Raw genomic sequence first — 14,787 nt, forward strand, 5'->3', positions numbered from 1 at the left:
ACTCCTGTGGGGGCAGAAGGAAAAGCAAATGGTCCATTAAAATGAAAATCAATTAAGACTACAAATTTTATAGAGAAAACACCATACCCCACCCCTCACCCGTCTAATAATAATACCCATATGCCTACAAGTGGGTTCTGCTTACATGCCTTTAATATCTGCCTGCATTGATTGGAGATGGAGAAGGGGTCAGAATAATGATAGTGCTGGATATCATTGATTCAATAAATGGGCCTTTTTATGTATCCATATTTATTATTTAAAGACAATGAGCGTACTGGTCAGCGGTATTCCCGGAACTTCCAATGTTCTTAAAGGGGCTTTCCATTTGCTCCTTAAATCAATGGTCCAAAAGAAAGACATGGACAGGCTGGATCTGTTTCATATGGCTTCCCCTTTCCATAAGATTTATATCCCCTCTGTATTCCTGAAGTTACCCAGTGATATTTACCGTCACTGAGGCTGGGATTACATGTAATATAGCTGTAGTATGGCCAGATAAGCCCCATGCACATGCATGCTGAGCTCAGCCAAGGGAGCATATGTTTCTAATAGAGAGACAGAGGATGTAAGCAATTGCTAGGCTCCTCTTCTTGAAATCTAATAGTCCAGTCCTTGTCTCCCCAATGTCTACCATCATGGGAGAGTCAGGAGACCACCATACGCTATTGATGGTTGACCAATCTGAACTTAAGCAGTGGTGGCAGCCAATGTACATGTAATGGTCACATATTGGGAAATAAGAATTCTCTTGTGCGCGATATCGACAGAATCTACTTCAGCCTTATCATGGCTCCATCACATTTTTTTTTTTTTGCAGTGAGTGGGATACACTCATGGTGATATACACTCATGGTCTTACTTTCCGTGTCGTCTTGCGTTTAGCATACCTAACCCCACCTTCCCTTCTGCTACGCTTCCTCCTTATAAGTTTATCACCGGGGTCTATACTTCTCGGCGCTCCTGCCCGCTGTGCTCTATGTACCGGATATAATTGTACTGAGAGCACAGCTTCTTGTGATCTCCCCGAGGAAACACCAAGAAAGAGTTGTAGAAAGTGTCAGCGTTTGTAAAAGTTGTAGGCAGAGAACTACAAAGTTATCAGAGGAAGTTACTTTTTCACTTGATGCCATTTACATGAGAAGACTTCAGTCTTTATTCTAGTTTTATTCTCTTTTTTTTTTTTTTTTTCGAGCCATATCAGTCCACCTATGAATTGCATTGTGTTGTCTGACTCACATTAATGGATTGTCCCAAAGCCTTGGAGTTTCCATCAGAATCCATAAAGCCAGATCCTTGGCCGAGGCCTTATTGAATTCAGATGACGCGTATGTTTCCAGGGATAACAGCAAGGTTTCTGAAAGTCTCATCTTTCATATTTGGTATATGAACAGATGGCGTAAAAGCCTGTCTACGACTGCAGCGAGAGTAGGCATCAGATAGGAGCCTGTCTGCCTGTTTCTGAGCATGACATTAAGATGTATGAGCAATTTGACCTGGGGTCGCTTTTCTTTACCAGCTAATATTCATCAGATATGTTTGCCTTATGCAGTGAACATTATTTGTTCATTTTATTAACTTTTATTAACAGGTCAGGGCTCCTGACTATAACTTTGTGGATTTCCACAACTCAGGATTCTGCTTTAATTAAAGGAGAAGTCCAGAGAAATTGAAAAACATTAGGAAGGCAGGGCCATGCAGAAAAATAGTAAAATATTCTTACCTGTCCCTGGTTCCCATGGTCCCCCTGCTAGGAACCCCAATGATCGACTGAAATCTGTAGAGTATCCACAGACCAGGAAATGAGGGTCCTGATCAGAGTTCACACAGTGCATTTTTTGTGCTTGAAATTTTAAGTAAACATCACGCCATGCCAAAATGTAAAAAAAATAAATTAATTATTAAATAGGTAGAAAGATACATGGTGAAAATATCTGTGGGCGGCTACAGGTCGGATCGGTGAACCCTGTTCATATTGAGGACCTTTTTTTTTTTTTTTTTTAAAGGAGACCTTTCACCCTGGCACCCGGGGCAGACCCGCCCGCCCCCCTCCTACCTGGTAGAGCCACAAATACTTACCCCCTCCTGCTCCAGATGTCAGTCCTGCCGAGGAGAAATTGCCATATGTAATAAAGCGCCATATGTAAATGACCAGAGATTAGTCCGACATCCGTAGAAAATCACAATCTCTGCATGCGGGACTTGCTGGAGGGGGTAGGTATCTGGGGCTCTACCGTGGTGTTGGGCGGTCTGTGCCACGGGTGGCAGGGTAAAAGATCTCCTCCTTTAAAGCGAATGTACCACTAGCTATATTGCTTTGTGTTTTTTCCATGAACAGACTGCTGCCAGCGCGGGTCCGCGTCCAGTGCTTCATGCCGGGACGGTGCTCAGAAATAAACCAGCCTCATGCGCAGGAACCAGGCGGCGGTTCAATAAAAGGACCACAGCATCAGCACCCCTGTGCTGGTGCTGGTCTGTTCATGGAAAGAGCACAAAGTGGTAGTGGTAAATTCATTTTATTTAAATGTTATTTAACAATACTTGACATGATTCACGTATTATAAGCTGCATAGTAAAGCTATGCATCGTACATGCCTGAACACCTTTAATCCCTATAGAGCTATTTTACAGCCCCAATGAAGTGTGAACGGGCTATGTAATAGTTTGGCACTTGGTCTTTGGTGGCAATAAGTAGCATGATCTTTGACTTAATAAGGCTATATTTCTTAGTATATTTGTTCTGGCAAGGTCATATGGATTCATATATCTACCAGTGGGTAACATAGCAATGAGGGGTAAGGGGTACCCACATCTAGACATATACATACTTATCACTGCTCCCAGCTGTACAGCAAAATAGCACTTAACCATTTGCCCTTTATACAGGTTGTCTCATTGTAATTGCACAGTGACAGTCTATTGTTATTACCATTCAGGAATAATGTGAGACGTAGTTATTAAAGGGGTGTGTTACGCAGTGCTGCGAAATGTCTTCCTGGCCTCTGGCACTGAAAGAGGCCAATTCCTAATCACAGTGTGTTGTAATGAATCCATTTGTACGATGCAGTAATTAAAATGATCTAGCACCGAACATTCCCAGGGGCCTCCATTGTACAACACCCCTGGGGAAAGACGACTTTCCCCATATGTCAGCTGGCACCGCGCGTTTCCTCGTTCTGTCCTGCTCCATGGGTGCTAGGAGCTGTTCTCTAATGAATAGAAATGTAACAAGCCGTGCTGGAAAAAAAAAAAATGAACTGTGCCGTTTCTTGATCACGGAGCTTCATCCATTTTAATTAGAAGAAAGGCGAGTGAGCTCTGTGACAAGTGTCTGGAATTAAAATCATTAATTTGTGTCAAGCTGAAAAGAGACTGCTAATGTGGGTTTAGTGACAGCAGGGAAGGAATTAACCTTATTATTGCATCGGGATCATATTTATGTCTCTTTTTACATGTTTAGGTTCTTTGTGAGGTTGGAGCTTTTTGTTTATTACTTCGAGAATTGTGGAGATTTCCCGATAACAAGCTATTTTTTTATTGGCCACAACAGAAGTGCTGCCTGCCAACGCCTGGTGTGTGGGTCGCGCTTCTGCTAACAAGATCCAGAGTTTTACCAGAGGTTGACTGCGTGATTGTCGATTGTTTTTCCCTAATCCTCACTTTTTGGCAATGTTTGACTTGTTTTTCAACATTACTTTTATTTTTATGCCTTTTGTTTTTAATTTTTGGTTGCATTCAGGATGATCCTCTCTATAGGTTATCTGTATGTGAAAACCTTGCACTTTATCTGTGCCCTTTCTGCTCTTCATCGGTAGTTGCCATGAATTCTCGCGACTCATGGCAACTTTTGTGCATGCCGATCATTCAGCCAGGGGTGTAACTAGAAAGGGCTGGGCCCCATAGCAAACTTTTGATTGGGCCCCCCTCCTCCCCCATCATATTGTAGGAAATCCCCCTGTTTTTTAGCCGTCCGTCCAATAAATAGAATACATTAGGAATCTCCCCTGGTATTGCCACAGTAGATAGTGCCCCCATGGTAGACATCTCTCCTAGTGTCTGGCATGGTAGGCATCTCTCCTGGTATCCCCCTGGTAGATGGTGTCCCCATCTTCTTCAGTATCCTACCCCAGTACATAGTGTTCCCCATAGTAGGCATTTGGTAGTATAATGACAGCTCAGAAGGCCTAGTGTATTGCAGGGATGGGCCCCCTGATGCAGCGGCTTTGGTGGTAGTTATGCCCCTGCGTTCAGCATTTAAATACCAGTTGTCCGAAGTAGTTGGATGCAGCCCTAAGCCACCCTGGAAAGCCATAGGCATTGGTAAAAATGTATTGGGCTTTTGGTGGAAGTTTCTTTTGCTAGAGTCTCTTGGTGCAGTAATGTATGCAGAAGCCAGTTTGGGTTCATACTTGTGTTGGGGCTCCCTTTTGGGGACACAATCATACTTTTTGTTTACTTAGTAGGGTCTGACCAGACAGAAAATACTGCAAGAAGACAAAAAACTAATTGTGCTTATTGAAGTCTGCGAGATATCCGTTGGTATTAAATGTGCAAAGAACCATCAAGCTCTGTTTTTCAGCCCAAAGCACAATCTGTGGCCCTTCATGGAGCCATACGCAACATGAGATGATACTGTAAGCTATTCTACAAATTTACATTCATATCTCCAACTGGGCAGACACATGGACGCAGTTGTGTTTCATGGCAAATTGAAATACTCTCAGTTGATAGCCCTATACTGGCCCTCCAGCTATTGTCTGTAGCCTGTATCTGGTATTGCAGATGAGATGTCCCAGGTGTCCTCTGTGGAGGAGTTCTGGCAACAAGTGTTCAGTTTCCGTATAGCACCACCACAGGAGAAGATGGGTCCTCCAGAGAGGGGGAGAGAGAGAGAGAAGAAATTCGCTAACAGATGTATAAAACTATTTATACTAGTCTAATGGGTTAAATGACTAATTTAGGATCAACATCTGAGAGGAACTTCCACTATAAAAAAAAAAAAAAAAAGTTCCACTGTTTTTGTACTGAAGTCATTCCACAATTTTGAACGTAATAGAGAAAGAGAATTTAATTTTTTTTTGTACTTTTTACGCTAGTCATCTGTTATGTCAGGCCATATCAATGATTTTTAGTACTCAAGATGTTACTTTTTTTTTTTTTTTTTTTTTTTTTTAAGAAGCAAAAAAAGTAAGCCACTTGCCGACCTGCAGGTCACCAGCGGAGAATCCAGCGGTGTCATCTTTCTGCAGCAGCCATCTGGAAGGCTTACAGCCTCAGCTACAGAGGAGTTGAGCAGCAGGGCACCGTTTCTGGTGTATTTATAAAGTTCCCCCATAAGACCATAATATTTTTATACCGGAAAGCAAATGTTTCATTTTTTGTTACCTAAATATTTTCTTTAACGCTTTATTTCTCAAGTGGCCAATAGCAGAGGTAATAGAATAGTTTTTACAGACCCCACAGAAGGTCGGAAACTTTTTTGTTCCCTTGTTATGAAAACCGATACGGTATTACAAGATACTTTGTTACCTAACAAAATGTAAAGAGCATGCTGGAACTTTATATAGTGTCGTTTTTGCACCTGTTTATTTCAAAATTTTGCCATTGGGAAAGCTTGTAAAAAAATTTTTGAGCATTGAAATGGTGAATGTGCAACCTTGATGAAGATTTAAGAAGGAAGTAAATGTTGCAAACAGGTTATAGCATCGGCTTTTTGTCACCAGGTACAGAAAGGACTTTTTTTTTCTCAGTTTTTTATTCTTTAATGGCCACTTCTGATGTCCCTACCCAAGCGTATTGTTCATTGGTCACCAATAAGCAGCCACTTTGCCATCACCAGGTTATTTTGATACAGGGTTAGCACAGCAAACTGAATGTATGACCTGGATGGAGGAAGTCAAGGAAGTTATTGCCAAAAGGAGCAAAGCCGATGGTGCCGGCCGTTACTGGGCCCCATAGCAGTCTTAGGGTCTTGGTCTATGGTGTTATACAACTGAACGAGCCTTGGATGTTTAACCATTTTGGTCTTTTATCCAGTCAGTAATTCACTCATCTGACAAAGTTTCCAATGCCAACCATAGACATGCACACTGGGCCATGAGCTCTTCAAAGTGGTGGTCAGTCTGGCTGTGGTTTACCTGAACAAAAACGATAGGATTACAAAGTTGAAATCACTTCCCGAACTTTATCTGTCAGTGGAGTCTGGTGGGGTCCATACACATGAAGGTGCTCATATACATTTTTGCTGCTTTTAGTTGGTTTGGCCAATAATATAAGGTGTGGGGTGGTCTCCCGAATCTGTTAGTGAAGAGAAGGGTCGAGTGTGCTAGATTTTTGCTGCCAAGCCCTTTCGTTTTTGGAGGGATAAGCCTTTGTTGAGTTGGCTGAAGCAAGTGCCATTGGACATGTATGGTCAGCTTTAGATGGTTGACCGGTGCTGCCGATATCGGCAGATTTGCCGGTGTTTTCTCCAGTGTGTATAAAGCCTTTAGCCAGCTGTTGCTTTATGTGTTTGAGGAGCTTTAGAGGAATTTGCCCTAGTGACTGGTCTGGATTGGAATAAAAATAAAAGCCATTCCTGATTCAGACAAGTCTTAACGCAGGGAGCACACTCTGTTATTGTAGTGTTCTGGTGAGATGCATGCAAAAATTATTATTTTTATTTTTGATGTCTATAATTTTCCGAAAAATGGCACTTTAAGGAAAGCTTCAGAACAACAAAACAACCATCTACAACATTTCATTTTACATAAAATGTCAAGTAACTACTTTGGGCTTTTTCTTCCCTTAGTACATTCTCTGAAGTACTGTGTGTGTGATGTTTTTGTCGCCTTTTATGACACAGTAACTCCAGAATTCTGCCGGTTTCCTAAGAGCTGTGCATTGTTCCAGAATGGATGGAAAGATACATGTAGCTGCATTATGTCACATGTCTGACTACAGAGTGGAGCAAAGGCGTGGTCTGTGTCCAATGGCAACATGTAGAACATAGATAATATGGAGAAAATAAGCAGCAATTCCTGATTATAAGTTATAATTGATAGAGAGCAGAGGTATTGGATAGGTGTAAACCTGAAATATTCCCTCTGACCCTAATGCCATGACTTTCATGTTCCTGTCTTCAACCTGTGCAGTCTTGCAGAGCCTAATATCTTTTACATATGAAAATGGGATCATGGTGTGTAGCTATTATTATGATTGATCACATTGTACAACCTGATTTGATCAATTTTGCAAACTGATTTATGCGCCATAGAAGTGTATACCATAGCCAACTTTAGATGAAGCCAGGTAACCTGCCAGCTTGGTTTTTGGACTCTGTAATAGTAAATCTAACTGAGCTGGCAATGTCAAAAAGCTGGTTGGATCCAACCCAAAATGACAATGATCAAGTTAGCATAACTAATGACTGTGTTGGGGGTCATGAACGCAGATTACTCATCCATGGCCGTGTGCCGATTCGTAATACATGTCCATAGACTGCAATGGGTCCGGATTGTCTGCAATTGTCGTATTGTCTGCCCGTATTTTAGTATATACACAATCTTGTTGGTATGTTGCAAGACATGAAAAAAAAAACTTGTAAGGGTAAACAAGGTGTTTTACGGAGGCATCCTGGACAGCTTACAGGTCTGTAATACTTAGGGACTATATAGAGTCTAGTGACATTGGTTAGCCATTTGCATGTAACCTAACCAGGGTTTCCACCATGTATGTCATGGTAGATGAAGTGTCGGATCCTCTGGGTAGGCGGGGACCACAGGAGCCAGAATGATGGCGCTTCACGGCTTCAGGTTTAATGAAGTAAAACAATGAATTTTAATGGTCTCATAAACAACGCATTTCGAGGCATAAATTGCCCCTTTGTCAAGTAGAGGAGGCTTTGGCTGTCCGGGCATGAAGGGAATTGTAGTTTTGCAACAGCTGGAGGGCCGCAGGTTCCCCATCCCTGCAGGTTCCCCATCCCTGCTATAGAGCCTACCAGACCCTATACTGGTAGCTGATGTTGGGCAGCACCCCTGGTGGCTCTTAACCTCATCTTTTCTGTAGCATCGTAGAATTATCTTGGTGTTTTGTTTGAACCAAATGGACACGTTAATAGGTTTTGACATTGTAAATTTCATCCAGATCTGACAATAATTTTATATCTGTGGCTGGCTGGAAAAATCTAATGTACAAATTCACTCTCATATTTAATGCGACATTGTTTCCTATTCACAAGAATAAAATCCATTTGCAGTGATATAGTGCTGCTACTTCTGAAGGCAATGCTCCTTTATCTGACAACGTGTCTTCCCCATTATGTCGGCTTTTCACCTCTTGACCTCCTGCTCCGGCTCCATCTTGGAGGGACCTGAGAGCATCCTCTCGGACTCCGTTTTACTGTATTAGATCAGTTGGCTAAGAGGATTTTTCTTATTGAAAGTGACTATAAATTCCTGGTAGTAAAAAAGTATACGGTGCAGATGTTACTTGCAGAAGGATGACGCATGAAACTGCTCATTGTGTGCACTCGCGCATTGTGAAGACATTGTAAAAAAAAAAAACCTTTGGCAAATTGAATGACGTTAGATTTCTGCAATTTTATGCATCATCTGGGTATCTCACAACTTTATGGTGATTGATAGCTTTGAAGATGTTTACCAGAGACTTCTCATTGCTGCGTCCACAAGATTCACATAGGGTAATTTATATGCCAAACAATATACAACTTTTATTTAGTTTTGCACACTGTTTTGAAGCCGATTAAACTTCTATCTCTCTAATAAATTTCTTATAAAACATTAAGCAGATAACCTGTGAGTGAAGGAAGTTGGGTGTTCTGTAGATCTTAAACATGAGACTACAAAAATAAAAAGCTGCCATGCTTATGCGCCACTACAACTTCTCCCCTTTTGACGAAGTTGCAGAGTTATGGAGTCTGTTTTGGTTGATGTTGGTAGAAATGTAACAAATTCAACTAGAGTTTTGAAATAAGAATATGATATATTACATTGTAAAATTTATTAAAGGGGTAAGTTAGAAAAACAAAAATTTATGACTTAGGGTTCGGGCTGCGCTAAAATAAAATACTCACCTGCCCTGATTCCTTGTTATGTCTGTTTCATAGTGGCCGTTCTTAGCTGACCAACACTGCCTTCTTCTGTTTCAACATGCAGAAAGTTCCTGCTTAGCCAATCTCTGTCCAAGGCAGCTCAGTACTACGGCTAGTGATTGGCTGACCTAGCTTTTTATTTGAGTGGAAATAAGAGCAGGAGGCACTTCTGGCAGAGGATCAGGGTACACATAATAGTCAATGGATCATGTCATGATTTGTTTTCCATGAGGATGTTGACGGAGTACAACCTTATACGGGGTGAACTTCCTATTACATCTTAACACGATTCAGAAGCCGCTAGGCGTCGTTGTCATATGCATGGGGGACTGACACATTTGTTCAGTGGACAGCTTTCTCACCTTGTTGCCCCATAACCATTCATGTTCCATTTTGCTTTGGAGATATATATATATATATATATATATATATATATATATATATATATATATATATATGCATAAGACCCTGAGAGACCCTGCTGCAGGAATGCTTGTTGTCTGGAGAACTAAAGGAACTTTCCATTGAAACCCAACATGACAAATCCTTTTTGTCCTTGTCATGATCTTATGTTGGAGGGAGTTGGGGTCCCCTATACACATTGAAGGAGAAGTCCGGCAAAATTTTTTTATTAAAGTATTGTATTGCCCCCAAAAGTTATGCAAATCCCCAATATTCCCGCATTACGGGAAATGCACATAAACTGCTTTTTTCCCTGCACTTACTACTGCATCAAGGCTTCACTTCCTGGATAACCTGGTGATGTCACTTCCTGGATAACATGGTGATGTCACTTCCTGGATAACATGGTGATGTCACGACCCGACTCCCAGGGCTGTGCGGGCTGTGGCTGCTGGAGAGGATGATGGCAGGGGGATACTGAGGGACACAGGGCACTGGAGGGACACTGAACATCCCTCTGCCATCATCCTCTCCAGCAGCCACAGCCCGCACAGCTCTGGGAGTCGGGTCGTAACATTACCATTTTATCCAGAAAGTGACATCACCATGTTATCCAGGAAGTGACATCACCATGTTATCCAGGAAGTGACAACACCATGTTATCCAGGAAGTGACATCACCATGGTATCCAGGAAGTGACATCACAATTTTAGCCAGGAAGTGAAGCCTTGATGCAGTAGTAAGTGCAGGGAAAAAAGCACTTTATAAGCATTTCCTGTAATAAGTGTATATTGGGGATTTGTATAACTTTTTGGGGGGCAATACAGTACTTAAATATAAAATTTTGCCGCACTTCTCCTTTAAATGGTTGGTGCATTCAGCCAATATTTATTTTTTATATGTATGTTTAGCATAATATGTATGTACTTATAGCTTTAGTAGTGGGCAATCTGAACCTATATTGAAAGTCATGTATCGCAGATGTAGCACTAGAAGACTATATCTGACTTCTCGGGGACTGGCACCTTATAAAGTCCATGTAATAGGGAACCACGTCCAGTGCTTAATGTGGGAAAGTCTTTAATTGTATTCATAACCTCACGATTCATGTCTTTTTTAATAAACATATTAGACCTGTCACCACAATTTGATGTATATATAATATTTGTGGGTTTGTGTTTCCTATTGCATTATAATCAGATCGTCTCTTCAGCTCCCCGCTCCACCAGTATATTGTAAATGTAGTCTCATAGGTTTGCGTTGGATTGAAATGTGCAGTGAGATGTGGAAGTGCAGAGGGAAGGCTGTCAGAATCTGGTGTGTGCTGCGTCTGTGTGCGCCTGCTTCCTCAGCCGCTCGCCTAATTGTCAGGGCTTTGTGGAGAGGCAGCAGCCCTGCAGCACACTGTAATGGTCCATCAGACTGGCACCTGTGTATATTGTGTAATCACTATCCGTCAGGCTTGACATTTCTCAACTTTCTTTTGAAGGCATATGTGTGCATTTAAAATGCATAGCTTACAGTAAGTGGTGTATCTGGAACGGCGGCTTAGCGAGAGCAGAAGCAACCTTCTCTCCTGCTCATTTCTTCAGTCGCAAATACATGATGGGAAAAAATGTGCTCAGAGCCTTCAGACCGTTCGGCGTAGCCCACTTCAGGGGACAGTTCATCATTCCTTGAAAGACTTCCATGCGAGCCGCACAGGAAACATTTCCTACTTTTCCAGAATGACTGATTCATTATATTTCTTCCTCACTTCCATTAAAGAAAGCAATGTTACTGCATTAGCAAAATTCTGAACGCTCGGTGCCCCAGTTTTGCTCTAAGTTTGTGAAATTATTCCACTTTCCTGTTTTGCTAGGCTTGCAGGTGTAAAGGATGGTGTTATCGACGTCTATGGTTGTGCAGTAGGAACCCCATTCACGTGTCTTGTCTTTCTATGTCGCTGCTGTATAGTTGGCCTTGTAAGGTTAATGGACCAAACATATTCTGCCAATGACCCCTTTTTTGTGAGACTGAAACGCGTCCTGCATATAAAAATTATATAGTCTGAAAATATACAATATGTAGTTACAATATATATGTCTGCATACCTTTTTGGTCATCCCACCATATAATGGAGAGTAAATGTGAATAGGGCCTAATACGTTGAGGTACAAGTTCCTACTTGTATCAATCCTATAAGCTGTTTGACATTGTCAGCGTATACAGTCATTACTATGTATACCAGAAGGCTACGAGCCTACAGATGTCTAATTTAAAGGGGTGTTTCCATCTGAACATGTTACCCTCTCACTATAGAATAGGTGATAATAAGCTGATCGCGGGGCGGTTGGCAGCCGGGACCCCCCACTGATATTGAGAATGCAATCTCCCCTCAATGAATGAATGCTCAGCACATCTAAATGGCCACTACATCCAGGTATTTATTCATACCCCATTCATTGTAGGGGGTTTGTGTCCCTGTCCTTGGGATTGGTCAAGTTCCCATCAGCCATTTTCATTATTATTTTCTTACAATTTATATAAAACATTCCCAGTATTGTTCCTTTGTCTCCACAGAATTCAGGCAAAGACCCGTGAGCTTCGCGAAAGACAAGCCAGAGAAAAGGACTATGCTGAGATCCAGGAATACTCTAAAAATTACAGCGGGCCCGAAGAGCCCACGTATGCCAACATGGGCCATTATGACACAGTCACAGGCGGTGGCGGTACTCTGAATATGAACAGCAGACCCCAAAGTCCAAGAGATAGCAAGCAAATGGAAGCGTTGTATGCTCAAGTAAAGAAACCGAGGAACTCAAAGCCTCCACCTGTAGACAGGTAGGCACCAGACTGGAATCAATACGTCCTTTACCGTGAATTCTTAATGTGTAATGTTTTATCTGTGGATTGTCCGTCATCGATGTCTGATAATAGGTAGTGCAATATCTTTTTGTAACTGGGCGACTCAAATCATTTTTAATGAAGCTAAAATAAAGTATTTTTTATATGAAAATTCTTTACGTTGCCTTGTCAGTAGTCTACTTACATGAAGGATCAGAGCATTTAAGTTGTTATCCGGAGAGCAGAGAAGATCCTACCTATTCTTTTCCCCGGCACTTCACTTCCCGCTTGTGCTGATATCTCCGCAAAGGAGAGGGGGCGGGGGCAAGTTAGGGGAATTGACCCTTTAGTGGCTTGATGTTATTGATGACACTACAACATAGGGCAGCTATTGGACATTGTGTGCAGCCGTGGTTTCACCTGCATGCAATGCCGGCAGCTTCCGCAACATGCTCCCCCCCCCCCCCCCCTCGTCTGCTAAAGTTATCAGCACTTATGGGCAGAGGGACGACTGTATCATCAGGTTTTTTTTTTTTTGCAAATTTGGAAAAAGGGGGGAAAAATCTTTTTTAATTAAAGTATTATAGGTTTATTATTATTTAAGAATAAACTGTCATGATGGCAGCCATTTTGAGAAACACTGCCTTTCTGTAGTTGATAGTACCATAGGTGGTGTGGGTTTTATGGCAACTGCAATGAGGTACTCCTGTTTCAGCATAAGCTGCCATGTGTGTACATGACGGCTAGCAATTTTTTTTGCCATCGTATATCTTATAGGCAGAGTCTAACATCTATGATGTCTGCGAACACAGAAGAGAGGCTGCACTTTTTTTTGTGTGCAGTAGCATGGAAGCCATGATAAAGCTGTAGTGAGCAGTCTAGATTGTATATAAAGCCCATGGATAAGATTATACAGCTTTTTCTCTCCCAGCCTGTGTACCCAGGCACCCTCCCTCCCATCTTCACCCACTCGATCTGATATTGATCAACTATCTTTAGAATTGGTGACCAATACATTTAGTCTGAAAACCCTCCGGTCATAGAAACAAATACTATCACTGTCTTCTAGAATATAGGGGAAAGCACTCTCCGACAAAGACCAGGGAGTAAGGGTACGTTTACACTGAGTAAAACAGATGGAAATTCCAAGTGGAACCCCCGCTCGGAATCTCACCTGTCTCAGTGTCTTGGTGAGGGTTCCACCAGGAATTTTTGCCTGTTTTCCCTAACGGGAAAGCTGCATCCATAACTCAGCTGCCCATACGAACTATCTATGTTGGTGGGATCTTCCTACCATCTAACGTGTATGGGGCCCTCCAACCCCCGACTGCAGATATCTGTGAGATAATCAGACACTGGAGGAGTCTGACAGTTGTTTTCTGGCCAGGGGGATCGGGACAGATGGCTTTTCAGCCAGTAGTTTTCCAACCTGTATGGCCAGCTTTACTATCCTGGTTTATCTAGGCCTCCGCCAGAACGAAATGCCTCTTTATCCGACAAGTCAGCTACAAAAGACTAAAAGTGTCGTCTTTCTGCTTCTTCCCCAGTGGAGAAAAAGAAAATAGAATATATTTATAAAATGTTTTAATATGACTAGTCACATTCACAAGATTTGTAAAGAAAATGTTAATGCTGAAACCCTGATTTAAATAATGTTATTTTATAATGATACATTCCCTTTAATGGCCTTCCCCAGGCCCGCCGAGTGCATATAAAAGGATTTAACTTCTTTTTAGTCCAATTCTAAGTGACATCAGAGGTAAAATTATCAGTAATTATAGCAGCGTGTAGTAATGGCATTTCAATGCGTGTTGTCTTGTTGGGCTGCAAGATCCTCTATTGATTTCTGTCCTTGGCCTTTTGATATTTAAGTGTATTTTTTTTTACTACAAAGAAATTGCCTGGATGTGTTCACCAGTCACAATTTTAGCTAGGAAAAAAAAAAGATATCTTACCGGTAGCCTTCTCTTCCTTTGACAGCCATTGTCTTCACTACAAGACTTTCTCATTGACCTAATTAGAAGCCTTGTCGAAAATTCTGCTTTGTGATCTTCCAGTTTGACTTCTAAGTTTCACCAACTCGATGCCAGATCTCATACAGGGCACTTAGGGAACCTTCTTGCAAAACATGGTGTGAACCACAATATAAAAGAAAACCTCTGCTCGTTGTTTGCTCTCAGCTATGTTTAATTGGAAAGTTGCAAAATGTTAAATCGAGCCCTTGGGTTAACCTGAGAGACAACTTTTCAAAGCTCTGGCTTCATCCTGAAAGGGTAGATTAGACTGGAGTCTGACAGTTTCCTCCCTCATATGTAAAATATCAGGATACATCTCTGGGTTGCGGGGCTTATACTTCTTACACTTCCTTTTGATGTGTGTAATAGAGGCAAACGTGGATAGAAGGGAGCCGAGATTATTAATCCAACCGCGATTTTATTAAACCAGAATTGTTGAGAATCTTGAGC

At 41.8% G+C, this 14,787-nt stretch overlaps 1 protein-coding gene across 17 annotated transcripts in view; it reads left to right on the top strand.

The window, feature by feature from the left end:
* PARD3 (par-3 family cell polarity regulator) overlaps positions 1-14,787 on the top strand; it is a 458,970-nt gene that overhangs the window by 327,558 nt on the left and 116,625 nt on the right. For 16 of the 17 annotated variants that reach the window (XM_069958961.1, XM_069958945.1, XM_069958951.1 and 13 more), the window contains one exon: positions 12,059-12,319. In XM_069958961.1, coding sequence (XP_069815062.1) covers positions 12,059-12,319 — 261 coding nt within the window. Of the gene's footprint in view, positions 1-12,058; positions 12,324-14,787 lie in introns of those variants that run through there. The other variant, XM_069958962.1, reaches the window with a different exon arrangement.

This window comes from Dendropsophus ebraccatus, chromosome 2 (genome assembly GCF_027789765.1).
Source record: "Dendropsophus ebraccatus isolate aDenEbr1 chromosome 2, aDenEbr1.pat, whole genome shotgun sequence".
Taxonomy (NCBI): Eukaryota; Metazoa; Chordata; class Amphibia; order Anura; family Hylidae; genus Dendropsophus; species Dendropsophus ebraccatus.